General features: G+C 38.9%; 1 protein-coding gene across 1 annotated transcript; it reads right to left on the bottom strand.

Moving 5' to 3' along the window:
- Positions 1 to 7725: 7725 nt before the first annotated feature.
- CHORDC1 (cysteine and histidine rich domain containing 1) lies at positions 7726 to 21112 on the bottom strand. The gene is made up of 11 exons (XM_072326831.1): positions 20882 to 21112; positions 16147 to 16196; positions 14356 to 14412; positions 13742 to 13902; positions 13150 to 13250; positions 12251 to 12309; positions 11140 to 11210; positions 10812 to 10917; positions 9548 to 9667; positions 8961 to 9023; positions 7726 to 8442 (listed from the first exon to the last, which is right to left on the bottom strand). Exons 1-11 carry the CDS (start codon positions 20943 to 20945, stop codon positions 8299 to 8301), a joined length of 996 nt encoding a protein of 331 aa, XP_072182932.1. The 5' UTR covers positions 20946 to 21112; the 3' UTR covers positions 7726 to 8298.
- Positions 21113 to 26636: the final 5524 nt, after the last annotated feature.

Genomic DNA, 26636 nt, shown 5'->3' with positions numbered 1-26636 from the left:
GTGCCATTACCAGACCTGGATGAAGGTGAACATCATAGATTACACTACAGCACTGAATGCAAAAGTAAAGTGAAGTACAGAAACCTTGTGTCTGCTGTGCTGTTCTGACCCAAACCAAAACAACGTGCTCTTTGATGAACAACACATGCCATGCAACAACCAATAGGAGCTGAATTAGCTGTAATGAGGCCAGAGCATTGCCATTACATGCCCGAGACCTAAAGTATCACTAATAAACACTACTGTACTTTCCGGCTCCCATGTCTGAATTCAAGGCATGTGGGTTGAGAACAGTTGTACTAAAAAGTATCACTAACACGTGGCTCCTGTTCAACCCTGTAACTCAGCTGTAAGCATACAGTGTGCTAGACCTGAGCTCTAAGAGAAGTGCAACAGACATCAGTTTCTGGTGGCAATTGTTAGGAGAAACATAGACAGGCTTGCAATGGATTGTTTCTACACTTGCTAGTGCCAGATATAATCCATGAAGCTGAGGCAGCTCATGACAGTGTCCTTATGGATCTGACCCAAGGAGCTTCCTAAGTGGAGGACTGGATTTGAGGATGCAGGAGGGGCTGGACCTGGTTCAAGTAAGCATGTGTTACAGCCTTCCATAAGGGGAAAGAACAAGAAAGGTGATAATAGGAAAAGCATTTCACAGGAGGGCAGCAGATAAGAATAGACTTGCTGTGTTTACATGGCAGCTTCCCCAGATGTGTTCTGCTAGGCTGCTCGCTGACACAAAGCTGCTGACGCACTCCTGACTCTGCCATCCCCATCACCTCCGAACTTGGCTGTATTTTTAGAAGGAGACAAGCCACGGTTGCTGGATGCAGCGACTGTTGTAGCAACACATCCTTAGGTAATCCACATGCAGCAGGATGTCGGCCTGGGGACACAGGGTCAGCTGCAAACAGAGCACAGAAAGCTTTTGCTCCCTCTGAGATCACTTTTCCCTTCTGATATTCCTGGAGCCAGCACCTCCCTGCTGAACAAAGCAGCGCTGGTTCTGCTTCCCCAGCTGAGCTTCAGTCCTCTGGCACTTCCTACATGCCCTGAAAGACCGCCTGCAGCCCACTGCTTAGAGCTGTGGCACCTGGCCCTGCACAAGTGCAGCCACTGCTACCACCCATTGCCACAGCTGCAGGACAAAGCTGAAGCATCCTCCCACTCTTTCTATGTGCAGGAAGAAGCACACTTCACAATTAAAGCCAAGTTTACTGTTAGTATCACAGAATCATAGAATGGCCTGGGTTGAAAAGGGCCACAAGGATCATCCAGTTTCAACCCCCTGCTATGTGCAGGGTCACCAACCACCAGACCAGGATGCCCAGAGCCTGGCCTTGAATGCCTCCACAGATGGGGCATCCACAGCCTCCTTGGGCAACCTGTTCCAGTGTGTCACCACCTTCTGTGTGAAAAACATCCTCCTAATCTCTAACCAAAACCTCCCCTGTCTCAGTTTAAAGCCATTCCCCCTTGTAAACCATTCCCCCACTTCCCCCAGAAGCTGCCTGACACAGCCCTGGGCACTCTGCTCTGGGTGTCCCTGCTGGAGCAGGGTTGGACCAGGTGGACAAAGAGGTGCCCTCCCCTCTTAACCATTAATGATTCTGTGTGTGCTTCTTTTTCTTCATCGCATTGTCCATTTGCCAAACGAAACACCATCCATTAGCCAAACAAGCTAAAACAACCCACCAGGAAGGTGGGGAGCAGCTCAAATCAAGCAGACCCAGCAAGTCCCAGGAGCCTGCAGCACTGCAATGAAGCCTTGTTGCCAGCCATGGCAATACTGCACTCATGGAGCTGTCTGTGTGGATCTGCACTCAAGGAATGCTTGGGCCCAAACATTTCACAAACCATCAACAGGGACAGTTATCTATCTGAACACTATCTAAAGACACATCCAGTTTTGGAACAGCTGAGGAACAGATGAAATGGACTTAGCTTTTCTCTTTTCATGTAATTCTGCCTGAAAATGCTCTAATTTTACAAACATCTATCATTTCTAGCCACCTGCAATAGTTTCTTGTTGGAGGGCTATATGGGATGATATGGGACTGAAAGTGTAACTGCAGAACTGAGTACTTGCTTCTCAGTCAGTACTGCATTCAGCTTTGTACCAAAGAGCAATTATCAGATGATGGAGAAGCCATGACATGTAAGCAAGCCCTCACTCAGTGACAAAATACCAGCTCACTCAGAGCTAGCACTCATTCTACAAACAACCACATTCAACATTTTTCAAACAGCTAGAATGTATGGGGGAATAATAATGAAATGTTTAAGTTGAATGGGACTTCTAAAGGTCATCCAGCCCAACTCCCCTGCAATCAACAGGGACACCAAGAGGTAGATCAGATGCTCAGAGCCCTGCTCAACTTGACCTCGGATATCTCCAGGGATAGAGCACCCAACACCTCTCTGGGCAACCTGTTCCAGTTCCACACTGCCAGTATTGTAAAAAAACCTGATTCCCTACATACAGTCTAAATCTCTCCTCATAGAAATGAGGGCGCTCAACACTGCCACAATACAAACATGCAATTTAGTTAATAATGCAACTGTGAAATGGAAACACGCAAATGGTACTGCTTAGCTTAAGAAGTATATATTCAATGTCTTGGTACTGCCACTCAACCATACCAAAGCGTATGCCAGTTTTTGTTGGGCAAACCCCAACCTCACTGCAGTTTTTAGGCAGTGGATCAATATTAATGGTGCAATGAGTGTAGCAGTGATTTAAGGAAAATATCACTGGGGAGAAATAGAAGTAAAAAGAAATGTTTTTGTGCCTCTGTGCTCACATCCACACAGCAACAGGGTGAACCTCTATGAAGATAAAAGGAAATATTACAAAGCACCGTGATTTCAGTTCAGTCCTTCAGATCATTCGCACTGAGTGCCATTGCTTTATGTTAACCCTCAGTCTTGGTGCATTTTCTACAACATTCATATTGTCTCTTCCTACAGACATCTGAAAACCTGTCTCTTAAAAATTACTTTTCAACTACATTGAATATGCTGCACTTACTTTTACCTCCTTTATCTTCTTTCCATTGTTAAGCCATGGCTCTTGGCAAGCGTAAGCATTCCATTTAATTTATAAATCCATTGAAGTAAAAGTTCTGTCACAGAAGTGCTGTCAGGCTTCTGATTTTCAGAGCTAATATCAAAGAGTAATTCTGAACAGAACACCCCTGTTTAGGTTGTATTCACGAGTAAACAATCCAAACGTTAACAGCATCCACAAGTAAAGGAAGTTCTGAAGTTCGAGCTCATGTTTATGTATACAGTACTACCTGATTACAAGGAGCTCCCTGAAAAATTAAGAAGTCCCTCAGGGTCTGGAAGTGCAGAGCAGGAGTGCTTCCAACACACAGATCTGATTATCAATAAAGGAAGAACAAATGAGATGAAGTATATTGAGTTTGAAGCACAGTCAGCTTTACCTTAAGCAGTGAATTCTGTTATAGTACTGCAGTATCAATATTTATGTCAAATTTAAAACAAACATTTCAGAGAACAAGGTTTTTGGACTACAAATATTCCAGAGATGGCTGTAAGGTGCAGCTCTGCCTCCAGCCAGCTTTCAATGGTTTTTGGTTGCACTGCAGCTTTTATTAATATTTAACTAAGAGTGAATTTTTCAAATACTCCATACAAGAGGATGCTTCCTCTCATACAGGAGCACTAGTTGTCAAAATAAATTGCACACATTCTGGACAGCCAGAATTGGTCATCGTACAGTGGATGATACTTAACTCAGAATACAGCCTCAAGGAAGGAAGGAAGGATTAGATTGGGCATTAGGTGAAGCTCTTCACAGGGAGAGTGGTAAGGTGCTGGAACAGGCTGCCCAGGGAGGCTGTGGATGCTCCTCAAGACCAGGTTAGATGGGATCCTGGGCAGCCTGGTCTAGAATTAGATATGGAGGTTGGATGCCCTGGCTGTGGAAGGGAGTTGGAACTTGATGATCCTTGGGGTCCCTTCCAACCCATGCCATTCTGTGATTCTGTGACTGATCAACTGCATGATGAGTTCAGCTGAATTAAAAACACAATCAAGCATTTCACATACCTCTACATCATAGGCATCTGTTTCTAAAACCCCTTTCCTCTTGGGCTCAAAAGACTGACTGCAAATGCACGCTTGATGGCACTCATGGACAGCAGCGTCATCCTTCCTGCTCATGCTACTAAGAAAATAAAATGGTCAGCAGTTCAACTGCAAATGTTGATTCTACAAACACCACTGGATGTTTGCACCCCGTGGCCACTGCACCCCTCACAGACAGACCAGCCTGCGGATAATGCCCACATCATGTTAACAACTGTGTTACAAACCCAAAGAGAAGTTCTTTCCTTCAACAAAGTAAGTAAAAAAAAAAATCCAAATTTAACCAGCATAAGAATTTTATTGAATAAACTCAGGAAAAAAAAAAAAAGAAAACAAATACATGAAATTAATTTCTGCATGAAAGTTTTATGAATGTGCAGAATCAAATAACCATGCAAAAGGACGTGTTTTTCCACCCTCCCCCAACCGTAATTCAAGACTCTTATTTATAATGACAAAATTATCAGCGCCTCCAAACAGTGTTCCAGACACGTAACTCATTACTTTAAATAGGATCTCTCTCTTTCCTGAACAGAGACAAGAAAGTAAAACAAAATAAAACAAACCCAGTTGCAATAGGGAAAAATCATCGATCAATGGATACAGTATTTAACCAATAATCATGCCATTTTTAAAGAATGCAAGCAAAAAAATGCATTGTTACATAGAATATGTAGCTGTTTTTTTTCCAAGGCAAAATTCTATTCAAAATAGAACTAGTCCCTAAATTACTGAAATGGTGACTTGATAGTGCAAGTGCTCCAGAAGACCATCAGATGGAAGGTTTTTTGTGAAGGTACATCAGTGCCATGTAAAATGTTAGAGCAGCTGAACAGCTCAGTGCTTAACAGTGCTAGCATTAGAAGTAAAATACATCCAAGGAATGTTCTGTTTTAGATATGCAGAGTAACAGTAGTTAGGAAAATGGACCTAAACATAAAGGAAAAGATTAGAATTTGCCATAGATTGGTACAAACATATCCTGCTTTTCTTATTAAATAATAACACATTATGAAGAAAAAGCTTTACATGCGGCTGTGCAGTTATATCTGAGACATGTAACACTGTGTTATCTAAGGTACAGCGTACTACAGTATGGGCTTGAAGTCGTACAAATTAGAAAATTATAGCTAGACCATTAACCAACTTGTTAAATACAGCACAGCGTCCAAGAACATGGAAAAGACAGTAAATGAAACTGCAAATAACCCAGTATATGCTTGTTTGCATTACTGAATTTCACCATTATTAAATAGGATAAAGTCTATGTAAGCAAAAAATGCTTAGCTTAGCTTTCAAATCGTGCTTTGGAGAGGTATAATGATTCGTTTGGCTTACACACCTTTTTTTTTCCCCCCTCATTTACTAATAAAAGTCACAGTTAAACCCATATACCATTGCAGTGTCAGCTCCCAGCAGCCATATAAAGATTTCAGACATCTTGTGTGCTAAAGACTATTATGAGCAACCACAATACTTGGCTCAAAGCACTGATATTCAGCGAGTAAATTCAGCCAGCTTTTGTACCTTTATGATGGTTAAACACAAATGAATTTTAAAAGCTGCAAAGAATGCAGTTAAACAAGAAACTCAGTACAATCCATACTGTCCTGTTTTGAATGCCATCAGCCATGGAGAATTGGGCTATGATGGGTAAAACCTAGACCTTCTTGCCTCATCTAAGCTGGGACTTTTTTTTGTTTGCTTGCATTTTTCAACAGGTGCTATTGAAAAGCATTTACATCATCACTGATGTGGAAAAAAAAAATCATCACGTAACTCCTGAAGCATTCGTAGAGTTCCCTGATGAGTACGAACAACAGAGAAAGAGCGGAAGGAATCCATGAAAACACTAAAGCACAAATGAAGGAGCTTTCATCCATTCCTACCAAGCTGATCCAGCTCCCAGCAGAATGTAGTCTCAAAGAGACAACTAGTTACAGGGTCTTAAAAGCTAACAGCATTAACAGCAGAAAGTCCGTTCACCCAGATTTTCATGAATTAAGGTTTAAATGCACTCAGGCCACGTGAGTTGCTTAAAAAGAGGTGTTTTTTTTTTCCTGATGAAATTCATTTTCCCTTGTAGTCCTTTTAAAAGGATTTTTACCATGTAACTCACAGCATATGATGCTGCAATTATATTGAACATCTATAAAATAAAATGCAGAAAAGATATTTACAGCATTTACATCTTCACGCATAGACAGACATTTTAACCTGCTTACTGTGTTAGAATTTTTATCCTGATGGTTAAATATTGCCCAAGTTCAGACTTCTGCATGCAGGAACATAGATAGTATGCTGATAGCTACAGCTGTTTAGAATTCTTCATCCACTTAAGCAATTTTTCTTAGCACTGGACTAATATGAGCTCCAGTTGTTGGCTCAGAACACATGGAGGAAAACTGGAACAATATTTAGAGGCCCACTTGCAGGCCTATGTTTCCATAAGCTTGTACCCTACCACTTCACAGCACCTGACCCTTAAACAAAAGCAATTTTGAAAAAGGCATTATTAGAATTTGGTTGAACGTGTCACATAGTTTTGATATGGAACTTTTAACTAGGGCCAAGCAACCACAGTTCCTCCAAGTTGATGAGGAAATGGGTAAAAAAAACACCAAAACAGATTTTAACATCGCTGTGAGGGGCAGTTTATTTGGTAAAGCGTTCGCTTTTACTTCAGGGATTTAAATAATGCTAAAAACTCTGGACTCACTTCAAATTATACCTGCTGGAGAACAGTAGGAGTCTTAGAAATCCCTACTTAATTTCAGAAGGCTTTTGCTGTGATCTACATTTCTTTTGGATATCAGGTAGGTAGATGAACACCAGCACACCTTGTGATCAACAGAACTGCTTAAGTTTTAGCATAATAATGTTACATGTATTTTGCTTAACTTATACATGGAAACGTTGTGTTTTTTTCCCCCCTCTTTCAGCTGCAACCCAAAATTGCTTTTGCAGGCAGAAAGATAAGGCAAAATTACTGCATGAGTTTTTGCTTAGGTAAAAGCCTCATCTGTAAAACTATCCTGCTTTCAGCCACAAATCCTAAATGCTGCAGAAAACTGGAAACAAACGTAAGGCCTGGATTTCTAATTATAGTTTTGCTTATGCTTCTTCAAAAGAAAAGGAACTTTTGTAATAGTCTATTTCAGTGGTACACTTATGATTTGAGACAGACGTCTTAACGCTTGTTATTTGTTTCTCCTAAGACTTGCTTGGTAAATTTAGTTCTCAAATCAATGTCCTCAGGGAACACCTATCTGTATCAAAATAATTTTCCTGAGACACATTACACTGTGTACTGCCCTCTCCTACTACAGACATCCAGACAGAAAATATTCAAGATGTTGAATGTTGTGGGACAGTACAGGGCATACATTCTAAAGATGCTGTGAAATATACACAGTAGTTTGGCAGTTTTACAATATTTTGCAGTCTGTACATTTTCCAAAGTTGTGGTACTGTTACTCATTTTACCACCCCCTGACTTTCAGGTTTATCAAATCAAACAGCGAAGGTACAAGAGTAAGAAATATCCTCTCTTACCACCTTTGTTTTTATTTGAATCTGATTCTCCAAATCAGGAAGTACTGAAACTCTTATCAAAATACCTTTTATTCCATCCCTTTACAGCCAACAGGTTTTGAAACAAACATCAGTTCCAGCAGACAAAAGCAGAAGCCTACAAGTGCTTTTTAGCATTTAATCCCATGTGTATTTTTAATGTAGATGTGGAATTGCATGTTCAACATTTAAAAAAGTCAGGCTTTTTTCCCTTTAGAATTGTGTGCTTCACAATGAAGAATTCTAACGTGTACTAACAAAGAGACCCAGTCTAAACACAGCACTTGGAAAATTAACACACACTGCAGACTGACAGCACATCTGCTTGCATGGTCAGTGCATAGTATGTAGGGTTGTAAGCAGAAGGCAATAGCTCTTTTATTATAAATCCTCATGGAGACGCTCCAACTAGCATAAATATTCTCATGGGAGCAAGAGCAGAAGAAATAGCTATTACTCTTGAAGTTGACACTCATTCGCTGTGCATTAGAACTTTGTTGTAGAATGGAAGAAGATCTAACATTAAAAAAACTATATAAAAATTAAATACTTGATTACAGTAGCAAGTCACCACTTCACAAGAGGAAATCTTGTCTCTTGGAATTATTATTGATCTGAATTCTCATTTGTTTGTTGGGTGTTGGATACTGGTAATTCAAGACTTGCCCATAATAGAGGCTCTGCTTTTCGCATAGTAACCTCAATCTTTGTAGCTGTCATGTTCACGTAGCTCCTCTTTACATCAATTACCTGAAACAGAAAACGTATTTCACACTTCACCTCTAGAAACAGAATTCAGATGTCTGGAATCAAGTTAGAAAGAGTATTTTATCATTAGACATCAGCAAATATTTAGGCAAGTGAAATTCCCTGTTTCTAGACAAAAAGAGCTTTCTCCCATTCTCAAGCTATAAATGTGTGTCTGGGCATACAATACACACACGTGACTATTGCACAACGTGCATACAATATATCATGTCAAGAGTTTTCTGTAACAACACTGTCATATTCAGGATAAGATCTTAGGATAAACTGAATTAGAAGGGATTTCAAGATGTCACCTAATCCCACCCGCTGCTCTGAGTCAAATAGTCACTCAGGGCAATAGCTTTAGATCTGAATTCCATTATTGAATGATATGCAATTGAATTTCTTTCAATAAGCAAAGAAAGCAGGAAAAATAAACAGCTTTTAAAAAGAAGCAGCTGAGAGTTTGTGTGCTCTGCCGTATTTGTTTTTTTTAGTAGAAAAATGAGTCTTATACTTACTCCCCATAATTTCACATTGCGATGAAATTCCTTTTCTCCTTCAAATACAATATGGATATTTAACTTAAGAGGAAAAGCAGCAGAAAAATTTAGTCAGATTAAGAATGCAAGGCACCTCAACTATGTTTAAGTATGCTTAAGTAAAATGAATTACATTCGGAATCAGTCCCTACATGAAAAGTGCTCAAATTGTCACTCATACACAGAAGTGGAAATACATTCTAAAAGACTGAGATAGAGTACCAGAGTGTGTAATATACTGGAAATTGTTGCATTTTCTCCAAAAGAAATCACAGAAACATCATTTTAGCACTCCCTAAATATTACTGCCCGTGAAATCGCATACTATCAAGAACAATATTCAGTTCTTTTAAGTCAAACACAATGAAATTACAAATCTGTAATTATTTACACACATGCCAATGGAAGTTACACTCAGGATTTAATTGCAGAGTTCTAAAGATTTTTTGCAGCCTTTTTAAAAAAAAGTATCAAAGTACAGATGTCCCAAGATGAAGGGAAAACAACCCAAACCATATATAATTAAACATAAGGGTCAAGAATGACATCTTAAGGCAGATACTCACCACTGTGCTATTTGCTTCTACATAGCTCAGATCAGGAACAGAGTTCTTAGCATAAATAGAAACAGTCACTTCTCCTCCAGTCTGATGCCAATCATGTCTGCATGGAACTACTTTCTTTCCCTATATAAAGAAAAGGTCATGGGAAAAAATGAATTCAGAGGTGTTTTTTTTTTTACAATAGTAGGATAAAATCCTAGGGCTATTCAACAGCCAATAATCATAGCTAGGATATGACTATGTGCTCAGATGAGAGTGCAAAATACTTGTATATACACTATACACGCATATGTGTATATAATTATAATAAATATATGTTCATGACAGAGATTATGGGAATAAAAGAGGGGTACTGTGATGAAATGTAATAAAAGTATTTTCTGTTGGACCAGCCTCCTTTCTGAGACTGGAGTTACCCAGCACTCAGCATTATAGAACATAAAGAAACAAAAAAGCCAGGACTCCAAGAAATTTTCATATCACTGCAAAAAATCAAGCTTTCCTCTCTGTTCCCTAATGCATGAAAAAATGAAATAGTAAAAAAACAACCAAAAAGAAACCACAAAATCCAAATGAACAAAAAGATAAATTCAAAAAGAAAACAAATCCGCAGTCAAACAACAGTCAACTTGAAGTCTTCTATCTGAATACAAACACATTTAATGTATTTCTTAACATTTGAGTAGCTACTTGACAAAGTTACTTCCTTGCTTTAGGTTTATCAATTCTAATTTTCTGTTTGTTATGTATGTACCTGAAACCGTTGCTTAAACACAAGCAAATCTTAAAAGCAATGAGCAAATTTGTGAGTGAGGAAGTAAAGCACCTGGAAAGCAGTCATTATAAAATGAGGCAACAATCACATCTTCTGTAATAAATCTTTGATTTTCTTTTGTTAAGTGACACGTTTGCTGCATCAAACTGAATTTTCCTCAGCAATTATAAATGTATTAATAAGAAATGTGTGTTAAGCTGCATCCAACAGTAAGTCTTTCTATTAAAGCTAAATTTGCCAAGAACACTTTTACATTTATACATGCATTAAGGCAAAGGAAGACAGAAAGCATACTTGTGATAAGAGTGCTACCACAGTTCATTTCAAACTCCTTTTCTGTCCTGCCATGCTGTGCACAATATCCTACATATTATTTCATAGGTAGTGATATAAAGCAGCTCAACAATGGGAAAAGCTCAAACAAACTATGAACTACATTTCAGTACAGAAAGTTTAGAACTAGCTGCATAAGGTAATGCTAATGGTACTCACTGCATCCTTTTTAGTCCATACATGTGTTCCTGTTGTGCAGCCCTCTTGGGCTAAAAAAGTATTGAAGTCAGATGTTTTCCTTTTACAGCAGCTCCAGTACTTCATCCTTTAAAGTTTGCAAAGAAAGTAATTAAAAAGCAATCTGTAGGACACTGTTGTGAATGCTATCATTCCTTTAAGTAGAATTACCATTAATTTAGTAGACCTGTTACAGTCATTACTATTTTTGATTGCTCAAAGAAATACAAAATGAATACAAGACAATATCTATGACAAGATCAGTAGCAGCAGATTAAAGACTAATTAAAAAATTAAATTGACCACTAACCCTTCATGAAATATAGGCACACCAGAATGGTACTGACATATTTCTTCAGTGCTGTGTGGTCCTTGGTATGTCTAGCAAAACAAAGTATTTTACTATTAGAGCAATGTGGTCCAAAGTTGAATAAAAAAGAAAATAGAAAACAACAAAAAAGAAAAATCAACCCACAAAAAGAACATTGAACAAAATAAGACAAAGCTTTCCAGCAGTTAATCCAAGTCCAACTGGAATTATACTTTTGAAAAGCTATTTCCATTCACAAATGCTTTCCTGGCACACTATTCTTACAAGCTATGCTTTGTATTGCCTCAATAGAATATAATACTAGTGTTACCATTTATGTTCACAGAGGCCACTTGAAAAATACTCTAAAAAATCTGAGGAAGTTCTTAAAATAAAGTTGCAATTCATAAAAACCACGGATTGTCAAAAGAAAGTAAATGAAACATACATCTCTGACACTGAACAGCACATCAGCTCTTCCTAACTCAAACAAGTGAATTACATGAATTCCTCTCCCACCAGAGTTTCGGCCAAGAGCCCACATTTGTCAGACATACAGTGAATTATCAACTTAAATTCTACTTTGGCAGCAAGAAAACTCCGTAACTGTCTGTTTCAATGAGAATGTAATAAAAAGGCTCATTTCAGTGTTCAAAGAAAGTGTTAAAATATTTTCTTTGGAGATTCTTCAGGCAGGAAGCACTGAGTGACAATCTCTGGAAATGCTTCTGAAGAATATACTGCTATTTAAGTATATAAAAGCAATTCAAGAGTTAACAATAAGTCACTTCTTACCAATATTTTATTTAGCATTTTAAGGTAAACCCTTCAGTATTGTACATTTGCTAATCTTACTAATTAGAATTTCAGGATGGATAACAAAAGAAAGAAATCTTAGACCTACTGCATTCACAATACAGAACAGCCCACGTGTCAATACTAACATATGTTAACAACCATATAATTGTTAAGCCCAGTGGACTTTATCCTATTTCCAGTCAATTCGTAGAAGAATCAAACAAAGGAAATAAAAAGAACAAACAAAAACCGAAGAGAACTCCACATGTAATAGTTTAGGAACAGGGCATAAAGGTGCAACTGAATGATTTACCTTTGAACAGCCTGCATTTTTACATGGCGTCCCTATCTTGATTTCATCACTGTCCTCCTCTGTAAAGAAAATCACATTATAGAAAAATGCAGCTGATGTTTACAAAGTACAAAACATTGTGCTGTTATTGAGAATTTAAAGGAATGAAGGAGTAGGTTAAAAAAAAACAAAACAAAACAACAACAACAAAACAAGTAATTTCTGCATGTTATTGAAGTCCTCAAGAAAGGCACAAAGAAACAGAAATTATGCTTATATTCCAGTAACTTCATTATTTCTGCCTCAGATTTTAGTTTCTATACATTTACACTGTTTTAAGTGGAATAAAAAAATAAGGATAAAAAGGATTACTACAATCATACTCAAGGAGAAACAATCAGAAGACGCTAATCACTCATTATGTTTGGTTTTAAAAGACTAAGACTATGCAAGGTTCCAATTGCTGCCTATAAATAGACACAAGCAAAGACTCTGAATACGATGTACAAAGAAAAGCTAAATGACAGTTTTTGCTAAATAAGCGGTATAAATTTGCCATAAATGCACATAAATTGAATTCAATATTTCTAGTGTCTCTAAAGGAATTAAATTTGAAGTGATCAGTGGGATAAAAAGAGGAAAAGCAGACAAAGGAGAACCAACCAGTTTTCAGGGGAATGTCACCTGTTAGGAATAAGCAGCTCCAATAACTGCAGTGGGAACATATTGATTCTACTATCCAAATTCCCACACTGTCCACATTTAACTTGGATTATAATTCTACAGATGGAAAGTTACTTCCCAGATTACTGAGAACATGAATAATCTTGTCAAATTATTGCCTCAGAAAGAGACAACAACAACAAAAAAAGTAATCAAAAAAAGTATCACATACCTACTTAACTTTCTTTTATCCTTACCTTTTTTCTCTTCATTTTCTGACGACAGTTTCAGTTTATCTAATGCTTGCTTCAAGGAAGCTGAAACTTTCAGCTGCAAATTTGTCATTGGTTCATCTGGGCTAAAAAAAAGTCCATGTATTCATGTCAACTTCACGGAAAATAACTTGCAAAAGATGACAGTAGTAACTTCATCTTGAGATAAGGCCCTTCCTTTATAATCTCTCTTACAACAAACCAGATTCCTAGGTGTTCATTCTAACAGATGAAATATTTCAAATGCCTTACAACAAGAAATTCTAAGTGCTGTACAATAACAACATTCAGAGAGATTAAGGAATCCACATACAAACACCTGCACATGTGTTAAGAATATATGAAACCATAAACACTACTACAAAGCACTTTCTAAGCTTCAGAGCTTTACACTTCAATTTTAGTTTGCCATGAAGCTGAACGCTCAGCAATCAGTACCTTGTCTTAAGTAGGATTCTTTTAGTTCACTTTCAAGTTAGAGATAACATAATCACTGCTGCCAAAACCAAACTCTTTGGGAACTTTTACACTGTATGAGTTGAGTAACACTTAATAATCAAACAAACATATACAATACCTTGGTCTTTTAATTGTTTCCAGTGGTTTTGGTGCTTGAATGATGTGTTCCTGAAATTTGGGTTTCAGTTCAGCTAGCTCTTTTCGCTCAGTGGTACTTTTGACATCTGGTTTAACAGGCTCAGGAGGTTTCTCACTATTATGGAGACCCTTTGTACAGCCCTATCAGGGAAAACATATGTTTTTATGCTTATACATACATTATTTTTTGTGCACATTTATAAAAAAAATGCAGCAAGTACATCTTCAGATTTATCTTCACTTTAGCCCACACATAACATTGGCTTTAATGGTAACCCTACACATATAACAGACAATACCTTCATTTGGATGTACTTTGAAGAAAAATGTGTATTTTTCACAATTAAGGAAAAAAAATATTTGTCCTTCATTCCTAACAAGTGAAAATAAGTTTTGAAAACACGAAGCATGTCTACTCAAGCCTGAAACATAAGACACAGCTACAACTTTAGAGCAAGAAAAGCAGTGTATCCAAGATTTAAGATAGCTGTAAAACAAGTAAGCAAACTTTAAACATGTAAGCAGATGTGCCACTTAATATTCATCACTGTGATTTGACAAGTGTAATAACCGTAAATAAACATGAATACATACCACAATGCTTAAGAAGTCAGAGAAGTCTGTTGTTCTTCTCTTACAGCATGACCAACCCTATAAACAGTTTGGAACAAAAATAGAACAAGTGTGACTACTCTATTTAGCTGCAGCTTCTGAAAGCCCAGTTCTATTCTTTTAGAAGACGGTACAATATTGTCAATCCCCTGCATTTTTAGAAGCAAAGATAGCTGTTCCATCTGCTGTTTCTAGTTCACTCATGTTGCCTTAATAAGAGAATTCACTGAACATGAAGCAACATTTCCATGAGAAGTTAGGTGCCAACTCCATATGAGAGAAAGTAGAAATGTTATTTTAACCCTTAAGTTAACATCTGAGAAGAGCAAACACTGTTCTTCAGACTACACTCACCTGTGGCAAAAGGTACTTTAGTACCCTTTACAAAACGAAGAGACTTTTTCTTTCCTTGAGCATTAGTCAGATCTCTCAAGCGCTCATTTCCCTCTACAATTCTAGAGATTTGCACTGCAGATATACTCTCCCACCACACAGAGAGCTGAAGCAGTGAGGCACTGGATTTTAAGTAGACAGTTTGAAAATATCCTTAAATTATTCACTATTTACACCGTTCAAGAGGTAAAACGTTAACCCCTGCTCACTTGGATTACCTGCAATCCACATTAGGAAGAAAACCTAGAAAATTATGATATACTTAATTAGGCCTAGAGTTAGGAAAGCAGGGGTGAGAGGGAAGTAGTTAAACCATGCTCATGTAAGAGAAAGCAAACAAAGTCCTTTGAGGTATCTTCATATTTTTTGTCCTTGCAAGTCTTAAGACTGTATTATGAGTACAGTTATAAGCTTATTTAGACTATGGCAATTTATTTTCTACAGCTGTATTGTATTGCACAGCAAAATCATCATCAGCTCACAGAAAATGTGCCAACCAGCACACAAATACCTCCACATACTCCAAACCACCTCATGGCTGGACATGGATGAGATATACTGCGAGCAGAAGCAGTTTCTAAATACCATGAAAAACTGCTTGCCCCAACAGTTAAACAGCAATTCCAAATCCTAAGAAAGGCAACTTATGGTTCATCTCTATTAGTACTCTGAATAGCGCTGGGTCCCGGACACCAAATTCCTGACCTGCTGAATGGTTAAGAAGTATTTTCAGTACTGTTTTGGCCTACCTAAGCAGTTCTCTGTCAAATAGTTCCCAACAGGCACTCAGCATATACTGAGTAGACCCTGAAGCAGGAAAACAGTTCAATAGAATGAATGTGGGCTACGCAGTTGGCCAAAGCATGCACGCCAGTCACATATGTATTTAATTCATTACTGAAGATTTATCCTAAGAATACTAGATGGTTACATCAGGAGCATGAGTGAGCAGTCCCAACTTAACCAATGTATCACGTTATCAGATTAACACAATGCAATTATTTTCTACACTAGACAAATGTCACATTCATGTTAGGGCTCTAGTGATATAAGAGTGCATGCAGCTGGTCTAAATTCCAAGCAGGTTAATTAACAGAGAGTAAGATACCTCTCAATACATCCAGAGATCTATTCACAGGACCTAATTAAATTGTTGAGACACCTAAAGTCAAATAATACAAACACAAAGCATGTGGACTTATATGACATTTAAGCCTTATGGGTACAATTTTAAGCTTCTTCTGGAGCTTTGTGGAATTTCACAAATGGTAGACTGGACAGACAGACTGACAGCCTTTGAAAAGAGAAGGAATAAAAGAAGTGCACTGTTTAACACACATGGAAAAAAGGTAAGACTTAAAAAGACATTTGCATACTCACTTTGAGAGCATCATGAAAGACCGGCACACCTGGATGATACGTGCATGAATCTAGAAGAAAATGGTTATTATTTATTATTTAGGCATACCAAGAATTCTTATCTGTTTGATCACAAATGTATAAGCACTGTGAGTTCACTGAAATCAACAATAATTATCTTGTTCATACATCACTGCTTGTGGTCTCCTAGGTTGTCTGAGGCCATGAGGTCAAAGGCCAATCTTCAACACGCGCAATTTAGTCCTGTCAATACTATCAATTGCTATCAGGTTCTGTACAAACACTAAGCTAAAATACCACATCCATTAGCTGAACTATGGATACTCACAGATTTTTATCAACTTTACAGTTTTTTATGTAGCAACCGTTCCTTTTTACTTAATATGTGTATTTTTCAAGCGTAATATAATTGCCTTCATTATATAACATTTCTGACATCTACTGTATGGATAGTTTAATTATATGAATTAAAAACAAGATGGGAAATACCAGCTACCTTCTAACCTTTGTAGCAGTTTGCTTTTTTTATTTCTATGTTTTGTAAAAACAGCTAAAATTAAAAATGACACAAAGAGTAACATTTTTTATAAGCCTCTATAGAACACAAGTGTGCATAATACCACATTTCAAATAATAAGATAAGCAATACACAACTTTACTAATACTCTGCCCAAAGGTTTTAAGTGGGCTATAAATGAATCACTATGTACACATATATAAACACATGGATTTTGAAGAACTTTTTCCTCTTTGCTTAGTATCTTTTTATCGTATACTCAATGCTTAAGTCTCAAGCACTAATGTGTTCAGATAGACACATTGCCTTAACATGACCATTTCTTACCTCAGTTGAAAGGAACACATTTTAGGACATCAGTCCTTCAGCAGAACTTATTTGCATACCCTCAAACTACCACCAATACTTTCAACTTCAGGATGAAGAGATAATGCTAAAAAAACTCCTAAGAATAAAACAAAATACATTTATTTTGTACAAAGAGCCCAGGGCTTTGCTGTTTAGTTTTCTTATACTTAAAAAATAGAGGGTGCTCGTTTCCAAAGGAATGAAAGTATGCCATCACAAGCAATATAGAAGCAGAACAAAGTTGTCTGCATCTCAGATTATTTCTGAATGAGAAGACCTGAATTATTATTTCTGACCCCTGAAAAGTATGTGAGTTGAAAAGACGGAGGAGCTATTAGTACTACCTTTCTGAAGACTTGGAGACAATGTTAGAAACAATTCAGGGGCAGCTATCCCTTACACCTCAGATGCAGACAAGCACCTGTTTGTCCATCTGGCCAAGCCCAGATCTTTTTCCTTGCTTTCTTAAGCCCCCTTGGTAGGCAGTATATTATGCAGCAAATAACTACTCACTCTCTGCTGCTATCTCAAAAGGGCCATGCATACTCAACAACAGAAGCTGCAGAGGCAAGCAGCTCTACAGTGCTTCAAGAAGAGGCACTGGCACATTATCTCTAAGCAGTCCAACCATTCGGTGCATCAGAGAACAGAACATCCCTTGTTACCATTTGTACCAAGCCCAGCACCACCTGTCTAAGTGAAGTTTACACTCAAAAAATATCCTGAATCAGATAACTCAAAGAAGGGAACATGGTACTCATCAGCAGTCACTTGAACAGGTAAAAGCATGATCTATTTCTCATTTGTATGAGTTCAGCTTCCAGCCTTTGGGCGCTATTCAACATCTTTTCAACTCTCTGCTGCTAATACACTTTCCAAAGCAAACTATTTCTCTCCTGCTCAAATCATTTCTGTAGATGCAAGTACCACAAAATGTCATTTTTCTTTAAGTGAAAATTTGATACCTGAATCAATCCCAGTATAACAGTGCACACACTGTTGTCTGCTATTACCTTAATGCTACATCCCTGCTTACTCATTCTTACACTTTCTGTTACATGGCAAAGTAAACAGTAAAGGTGGTCCAAGCTTAAAGGTATATTACGATGCAGTCCTGCTGAAATCTTGATGACAAAGTGAGGTGTGTTTACATATAACTTACAAACTGATCTGCAGCCCTGTGGAAGCACTCCAATACTCCACAAGCTATGCTTTACAGCCAAGAAGCAATGGAAATTCATTTAACTGGGATATGATATGATTTAGCAGAGGTTTGTTGTTGTGGTATTGTTTTGTGGTTGTTTTTTAAGAGATAGGCTACTGGTTAGGCTGCGGTTGGACTTGATGATCTTCAAGGTCTTTTCCAACCTGAGTAATTCTATGATTCTATGATTCTAACTTGATGAGCTTCATCCTGCTCCTTGGGAGAGTCAATGTATTCAGGAGGGTGCTAATTCCTCTTACTTTCTCATTGTTGGAATAAAACGTAGATAACAGGAAAAATATTGTGTGCAAAGAGTTTATAAACAGTTCACAAAAACAGATTCAGTCTGAGAAACAAATGCTGTGAGGAAAACAATGGATCAGAAGGTGCACTTTAAAGTAACAGACTCTGAATAGCAGACATCAAGGTTAAACAAAGTTGAAAGGTCAAACAAACTCCAAAAACCTAAGCTACCATTGCTTTCATCTCTACCTCATCCCACCTCAGAAATACGTAAAGTAAGTTTTTTCTCAGCTCTATGATCACGTCGGTCCTGCAGGTACAACACCAATATGCTTGACAAATGAATATGAAAGTGTAAGTCCTTCTGCAGTAACAAAGATCCTAACTGTGGCCTAAACCAAAGTGTTGCAATAAAGGGAGGAAACTGGGATAAACATATGTGTACGCCTTCAACCTCTTTGTGAGCACCACCTTTTCAACTGTAGATAAGCAGGACTGATTACAAACCTACACAGAAGTATTACATTACACCATTGCATTAGTTGCAAAATTTGTCCTGGTATTGAAATGGATTAGAAATGTCCATATGGTCATTAATTAAGAGAAATAAATTCTACTGCCCCTTTTGAAAGCTAAGCTCTGCGTCCAACACTGCACAGCTCTCTAGCTGTATGGATCTAGCTAGTTGTTACTGTATCTGAAATGCATGTTAAATTTGTACCTTGTTAGACATGCTACAAATGATTTCATAACTGCATTCAGTCACACCTGTGTAGTCATACCTTTAATGCTTTCCCTCGGGCTGTTTTTTCTGCCTCTCTTTAAGAGGCACTGAGTCCTTTTGTGTCAGCCAGTTGCCACCTGATCATTTTTTGGAAACAATGACAGTTTCTAAAGAAAATGCACATTATTTCAACACTCTGATTCTAAAGAGAATATTAAAGGTCTCTTATATCAATCATCGCTATGGGATATCTATTCTGCAGGCTGAAATTGTGATACATCCAAAGCAGCTTTGAGGCCGGTGGGCCTCATCTTCTATTTCTGTTGGGAAAAACAAACAAACAAACAAACTCCTAAACAAACAACTACTGATCCTAAGCTTAAGTGATAGATTATATCAATATAAAGCTTATCAAAGATCACAGGAATACTCATTTTGGTGTTTAACATGTGTTTCACTTAATCCCTACGGTATGTTAGGCTTAAATGTCCTCCTAAATGCTCTAAAACACTTGAAGCTGACAGCTAAACACAGCTAAATAGGGTCCGAGATGTCTAAGAAGCTATTTCTCTATCGATCTTAATGAAGTTTAATGATGCTGAAAGCTTTAATTACTCTCCTTCAGCAAAACGTGTTAGATTCCGTCTTCTCAAGTACTCCTGGAAAACCACATTTGTCATCAGTACTGCTTAGGCTAGGACATAAGAACTCCAAGATCCAGTCACTTACTGAAGAAACTTCATTTTAGAAAGCTGTCTCTCACAATCAAAGCATCACACAGTCAGTAGCATAAAGCCATGTCCATCAGGCCTGATCCACTCACTCCAACCTATATCACACACATCATAAAACACAGCGAAAAACTGCTGTTACAATAATAAGAACAGGTCATAAATGCCTACTGAAAGCTCCTGATACAAGAAAACCTATCTAAATTCTATCTACTTTGCCTTTGGAGGCCAGATAGGGTGGGATAGGATTTCTGAATGGCAGCATTCCAAAACTGTGCCCACTTTTGCTGTTCCTAACATGTGCAAGCCTTATAGAAAGTGCTCCTATTTCTTTGGAAGCATTTATCTCAGAAAACTTAACATTTTTTGCAGTGATTTCTTGGTACACACGTTAGATCGCATCAGCTTACTTCTAAACTCATGCATCACTAGAAATTATGCTAATACAGAAGGCCCATCCTAGAAGTTAATCTGCACAAGTCAGATGAGTGCAAAGCTTGTTGAAAACTCAGATCCCCCCCGCCCTGTAGCCTCTGTGGAACCACGAGGACGACCAGGTCAGACAGGGCAGTCCGATCTGTTTAATGGGCAGCCAGTTCACAACAAGGCACTGGAACCGGATGGGCTTTAAGGTCCCTTCCAACCCAAGCCGGGTGACATTTGCTGTCCACCCCCCAAAGCGAACAGCCGGACTGTGTGCTCTGAAATCCCGGCTGCTGCTCCATCGGCCTTCGCTGTCCAGCTACCACAGGCCCGCAGCGCCGTTTTACCCTTTGTGCTGCAACACAGGCTAACGAGAGCCCAGCAGGCAGCAGCAGCCTGCAGCACAGGTAACCTGCGGCCGGGCCCTGCCCCGTCACCGCCCGCTGCCGGCACCCCGGCTCCATCAGGTCTCCGCGCTGCTCCCCCCGAGCCGGAAGCTGAGCTACACGGAGCGCCGTGACGGAACTCCCTGCCCCTTTCCTCACCCTCCGTGTTGGTCTCGGGGTCGAAGCGCTGACCGCAGCCCCGGTTGTAGCACAGCAAGGACATGGCGGCGTTCCGCGGTGCTGAGGAAAGCAGCGGCAAGGCGGCGAAACGGGATGCGGCAACCGGAAGCCGCGGGGTGTGTGTGTGTGGGGGGGGACGGCGCGGCGGAAGGAGCCGGCCGAAGCCTTCCGGAAACTTCACGAAGCTTCGGAGGAAGGGGAGAGCGGCCGGCGGACACTGCGCATGCTCCGCAGCGCGGCGCGGGAGCCGTGAGGGCAGAGCGGAAGCCAAAGAGCCGGCGCGCGGTGATGTGGCGCATGCGCAGAGCTGGGGCGGGAAGGTGCTGTGAGGAGGCGGCTGCGTTTTTTTCTCAGGGCTGTGGGATGGAGGTGGTGAGAGCTTAGGGGTGCTGTCAAATGGCTGCGCTCATCTGTGGTCAGGAGACACCCAGGAACGGGCTGAGGCTGATTCCGTCACGGGACTCGGCCTCTGGTGGTTTAATTATGTTGGAGGGTTGTGTAGTCACCTCAGAAATATATGGCTGTGTGAACATGTGGTAATTAGTGTTCGGCTTGTTAGGTGTCTGGTATGTGTGCACTTAGTTTACAACACTAAGTGGTAGGGAGCATCTGCTTTGTGCAGAAATGAGGACAATCACATCAGTTCTTATTGGAAGGACTGTTCTGCGTTCCTGGAAGCTGTGCTGAGTGCTGCTGTCAGCTGATGGCCCTTTGGCTTCTTTAATGTCTCACAGCAGTAATCACTGCCTACGTTTCTATGGGCAAATACAAATAGGCTTCTTCTAACTTCATATCTGCTATACAGTGGAAATGCTGAGATGTTCATTAGGTGCATGACATCCCAAAGCAGATGTGCAAGCTGAGCAAAAGACCATCAGGAGATTTCTTCCAATGTATCTACCAATTGGAAGTTGATATCAAGAGTGCTCCGTTCACTTTGTTATATATCGTACCTGAAGCAGATACTTGGTAGAGCCATCAAAACCAAGAGGTTGCTTCAGCTCTTAACTCAAAATAAAGCTCCCATGAAGGCTTGCCATAAGATATACTGCTTTGAAACAAGCAGGATAAAAGAAATACTCTTGGTATTTAGCAGGAATATTTTAATTTAGGGTGTGGTAATAACAATTTACAAAGAAATGAGTAAGAATACAGTTGTCTTATGTTTTCTTATTCATGTAGGAAGCATTTCAATTGTTTCTGTTTGTTGGATAGCTTAGTTTGTAAGGAGAAGATTGATGGGAACATATGGCAGGATTAAATTAAGGGCGTTTGTATGGTTGTATTGGAGCCAAGAATTGTTCTTAAAACTTGAAATTCGTTTTATACACCGTCAACAAAAGTACCACGTGAGAATAAAAATCTGACCTACAACGGCAATAGAAGTGTTGTGCTCTTCCTGTGTCTGGGGTTGTATTTTAACCACTGTGTGCATCATGTTTCTGTCTGAGAAAGAACCAAGATCTTTGATTCCTGTCCTGAGAATTCTTGGGGAACAATTCAAAAACATGTTATTATTCTGACGTTACGTTTGCTGCATGAAGCAGAAGCATTGTCATTGCCTCAGTAATGGAGTTTGTTATGAACACTAACAAACAAAAGATGGACAAAAATGAAGTAGAAAATCCGTAGTTCCCCGGAAGTATCATGTGGTGCTGCTCCACACTCAGTTACTACGTCAGCAGCATAGAAATCTGCTCACAGATTTTCCAGAAGGAAATCCACTGAAAATCTGTTTGTTTCACGGTTCAAGCTTTTGTAGTTTATCCCATTAAAAAAGTATGATTTTTTTTCTTGTTACTGAATTTCACATACACTTAATCTGTGAAGGTTACCGAGCTTTATTTGTCTTCCCTGTAGACACGGTGTTAATGGGACTCATTTCTGTTTCCAAGGACAGCATACAAGTGAATACTGTTTTGCAATTAAGTGGGTCTTTTGAAGTTGCCTATCACCTGCCTACATGAAGCACTGGAGTTAGCAGCAAGCAGTGATCATCTCTCAGAACTGGGTATGACTTCAAAAGGCAATTTCAGTGCTTAGAGGAAGGCGCAAGAGATTTTCAATCCACTTTTAGAAAATTCAGAGAGTAAACTGATCAAATGGGATATAGACTGTCATCTTGTGTGTATAGTGATACATTTTAAAGCTTTCTTTATGACTGTAGAATATTTATTTTGTAGAAACCTCTGTTTTTAGCAGATTTGAAATGATAACATCTTTTCACTGTTTTTGGATCCCCAGCATTTAAAACATTCAAAGGCTATATATTATTTTGTGATGAGTTTTATCCTTTGATTTACAAAGTCTTCCAAACTGTTATGATGTCTTTAATGACCGATTCTTTTATTTTTCTGAGAAGTCTTACTAGAGGAGCAGTGAATGATTCAAGTGTTAATATAATTCTTTTTTCTTTTTTTACTGTTAAACACATACTTTATATTTCTCACCTCAGAAATTTTACACTAAAAAAAAGAAATTGGAAGCAGTGTTCTACAGCGAAAAGGTACACAGATGTGAAAGTGCTGCTGCTCTGGAGTTGTAATTATGCATTTCAGTAGGGTTCTAAAGTGGGTGGGAAATAATCTGTCAGTGCCAGTCCATACTGACAGTGAGAACACAACTTCTTTTGCTGATCGGAGTTGATGGCAAAATATGGGAATTGTTCTGATAGTGGGGATTTCTGAAGTGATTCTAGAATTGGGTCATACTTGATCGTTGTATAATTCCATGGAAAAATGCTGTTCTTGATACAGAGTCACTGAAATTAGTGAAAATTTATATGAAAAATCAATGGCTGGGAAGGGAAGCTGTACATCATTTGCAACCCAGAAACAATGCGCATTCTTAAGAGTAGTGATTATTCATCTATGGAATAAGTTTCCAAGGATTCCTATTTTTCCATCACTGGAAATTTTGAAATAATATTTGGCTTTGTATGATATGTATTTGTTTTATATGTACAGTGTGTACGTGTGTGAGACAGAGTGTCTTCCAAGCACAGATTATCTATCCTGAGTTGGAAGGGACCATCGGGGATCACTGAGTTAGGATTTGCTCCAGGAAAAACCTGTGCTTTGTTACTGTGGGGGTCAAACTAGACGATGACACAGTGGAAAAAGTTTGTGTTGTTTGCTGTGTTTGCTGCTTCAGAACAAACAGGTGGGTGAAATGAACAGAACCCATGAGCAGAAGATGCTGTTAAATTGTGTAAGGACAGAATGCTGAGCAGTTCTTTGTCAAAGACAGCTTTAGGCAGACAGAAATGTCTATTTATTGTGCTTGATGCTTGAAAATGCATCGTTAGGTCTATCATGTAAAGTTATCCTCTGTCAGCTGCCTCTGCAAGGTAGCATGTCAGTATTTCCTGCATTGATCCCTTGGACACTGAATGCTTTCCATGTAGCCTGACATGCTGTATGTGTTTTCTGGCTAATAGCAGATGCATTTCCTCTGCCAAAATTCACTCTGGATATCTTAACAGTCAAAAGTCATCCCATCACACACACACTTTATGGAACTCATACAAGAATTGCATTTGAAGCAAAATCATTTCACTGCAAATGTGAATCTGTAAAGAAAAGGAATATTTAACTTCTCAAAATGCAGAAGCTGCTGCGATATTTTACTATTTTTTTTCTGGGAGAGCATCAAGTCTCGCTATCTGCAAGCCAGGGCGTCTTTCACACAGAACTGCTAATCACAGGATTTCCCCGAACCGCAGACTAAGCCAGTTCTGAATAAAATTGACAGAGAATAGGGGAATGATTGTCAAGGCTTTACCTCCAGATAGCGACAGGGCAAGAGGAAATGGATTTAAACTGGAAAAGAGTAGATTTAGACTAGATATTAGCAAGAAACTCTTCACCAAGAGTGGTGAGACCCTGGCACAGGTTGCCCAGTGAGGCTGTGGATGACCCCTCCCTTGAAGCATTCAAGGCCAGGCTGGATGGGGCTGTGAGCAACCTGGTTTAGAGGGAGGTGTCCCTGCCTATTGCAGGGAGTTGGAACTACATGATCTGAAAGGTCTCTTCCAACCCAAACCATTCTATACTTCTACGATAGAGCTGCTGCTGTGGGTAGCACATGAGTGTTCTAACTTCTCATTAGTGGCAGTGGGTGATTTGGCTTCCTTCAGCTTCCTTGGAACATACAAGGAACTGTGGAAATTTAAAGGGAATCTTAGGAGTCGATGGCAGTCAGGGCAGGGAGCTCTGTTTCAGATCTGGAAATATAAAACTTAAAAACAATTCAAAAAAATCCTTTCTTCAGGTAACATAGGGGAGGCTTAAAATGAGATGTACATCCCAAAAAACAGTGTCATAAGCCTGCAGAGCTTGCACAACACTGTCCAGTTCAAATGAACATAGTCAGATATGATGGGCAGAACATCTGAAAATGTTACAACTCACAGAGAAAAACTGGCTTTTCAGACTTTTTTCATCCCTTCTGTGATTGCTGTTGCTAACATTTTTTAAACACTAGTTATTTCCCGGGAGGTAAGAGATTAAAGAGCACCCACTTCTAATAATCTACCTGAACACTTGCTGCTAAAAGATGGCCTGAATTTGAGTAGATGCTTCATTAAAGCTTGCCACCTGCCTTTTATATCTGGCTTTGCTGGCTTGCCTTTTGATTTTAAGAATTCATTTAAGGTGGAATTTTCAAAGGTGTGATCTAAGCAACCTAGATGCCTGCATCTCATTTTGAGAGACGCTTAGACAGTTATGGCTGAATTCTCAAGGGGTCTTTGAAATCTAAAAAACATTATTTTTTAATCAGTTTTCAGTGGTCTGCTTTCAGGAGACTGGAAATTTCTTTATCGAATTCACTAAGATATGGGTTAAGTACAAATAATGCAGTGATGCTTCATCTGTTTTTTTCTAAGCCTTAGTTGCGGAGTAAAACCTCTTTGATGCAATCTCTACCTTTCTTTACAGCCGTTATGCAGAATAGTGCTTTGTAATAACTTGCAATGGTACATATATTATAATGATCTTTTTTATCATTCCCACAGCTGAAACAATGATGAAATACAATGGGACCTATGAATATTTGAAAAATACAGCTCCCTAGATGGGAGAAAATACTCAGATAAATCATGTACTTTGTAAGTACACATAGTGTGCTAATGCTGTGACCCAAAGGGATTTGAAAATAAAGGTGTTGGATTAGATGAATACTTATGGGAGAGAAAGCAGAACAAAACAGTGCCGCAACAATTAAGATATTGTGTGTTCGCTTCAACATGTTCAGTATAACCAAACTGCATGGTTGAGCTTCCACTACCTCCACGTATTTGTCCTTTTCCCTTCTTTTTACTAGAAGGAACTAATGAGTACAACTCGTGCTTTTGTGGATGATGATGGGGAGTTCAAACCACCTATTTCAGCAACAGGGGAGGCTTATATTAGATGAAGAGACCTGGTCTTCGTTATGGAAAATTAGCATCTTTACTCTGTACTCTTTGCTCATATTTTCCCTCCCATTTGGTCAGTATTGCCAGAAGACATTCAAGGTGCTCCCTTGGATAGTTCCCCGGGTCCAACACTGTTTTGAAATAAGGTCATTTAAAGTATTGAAATACTGAGTTCTTTTTGTTTATCATCAAAATTATTGCTACAGGTGTTACTTTTTTTTTTTTTTTTTAATATATATATTTCTTATTTATATATTCAAGAAAATGGGGCAGTACTGTGTGAAGTGTGCAGATTGAAGGAACGGTAGACACACT

Source organism: Excalfactoria chinensis, chromosome 1 (genome assembly GCF_039878825.1).
Source record: "Excalfactoria chinensis isolate bCotChi1 chromosome 1, bCotChi1.hap2, whole genome shotgun sequence".
NCBI classification, from domain to species: Eukaryota; Metazoa; Chordata; class Aves; order Galliformes; family Phasianidae; genus Excalfactoria; species Excalfactoria chinensis.
This window is presented reverse-complemented; position numbering and strand designations above follow the sequence as displayed.

Excerpts from the sequence above, each read along its gene's own strand:
- CHORDC1 (XM_072326831.1), bottom strand. The coding sequence starts at position 20,945 with ATGTCCTTGCTGTGCTACAACCGGGGCTGCGGTCAGCGCTTCGACCCC. Across the intron at positions 12,310-13,149 it reads AGAAAATGAAGAGAAAAAAG|AGGAGGACAGTGATGAAATC; the intron begins GTAAGGATAAAA and ends TTTTCTTTACAG. Across the intron at positions 11,211-12,250 it reads AAAATGCAGGCTGTTCAAAG|ACATACCAAGGACCACACAG; the intron begins GTAAATCATTCA and ends TTGTTTTGCTAG.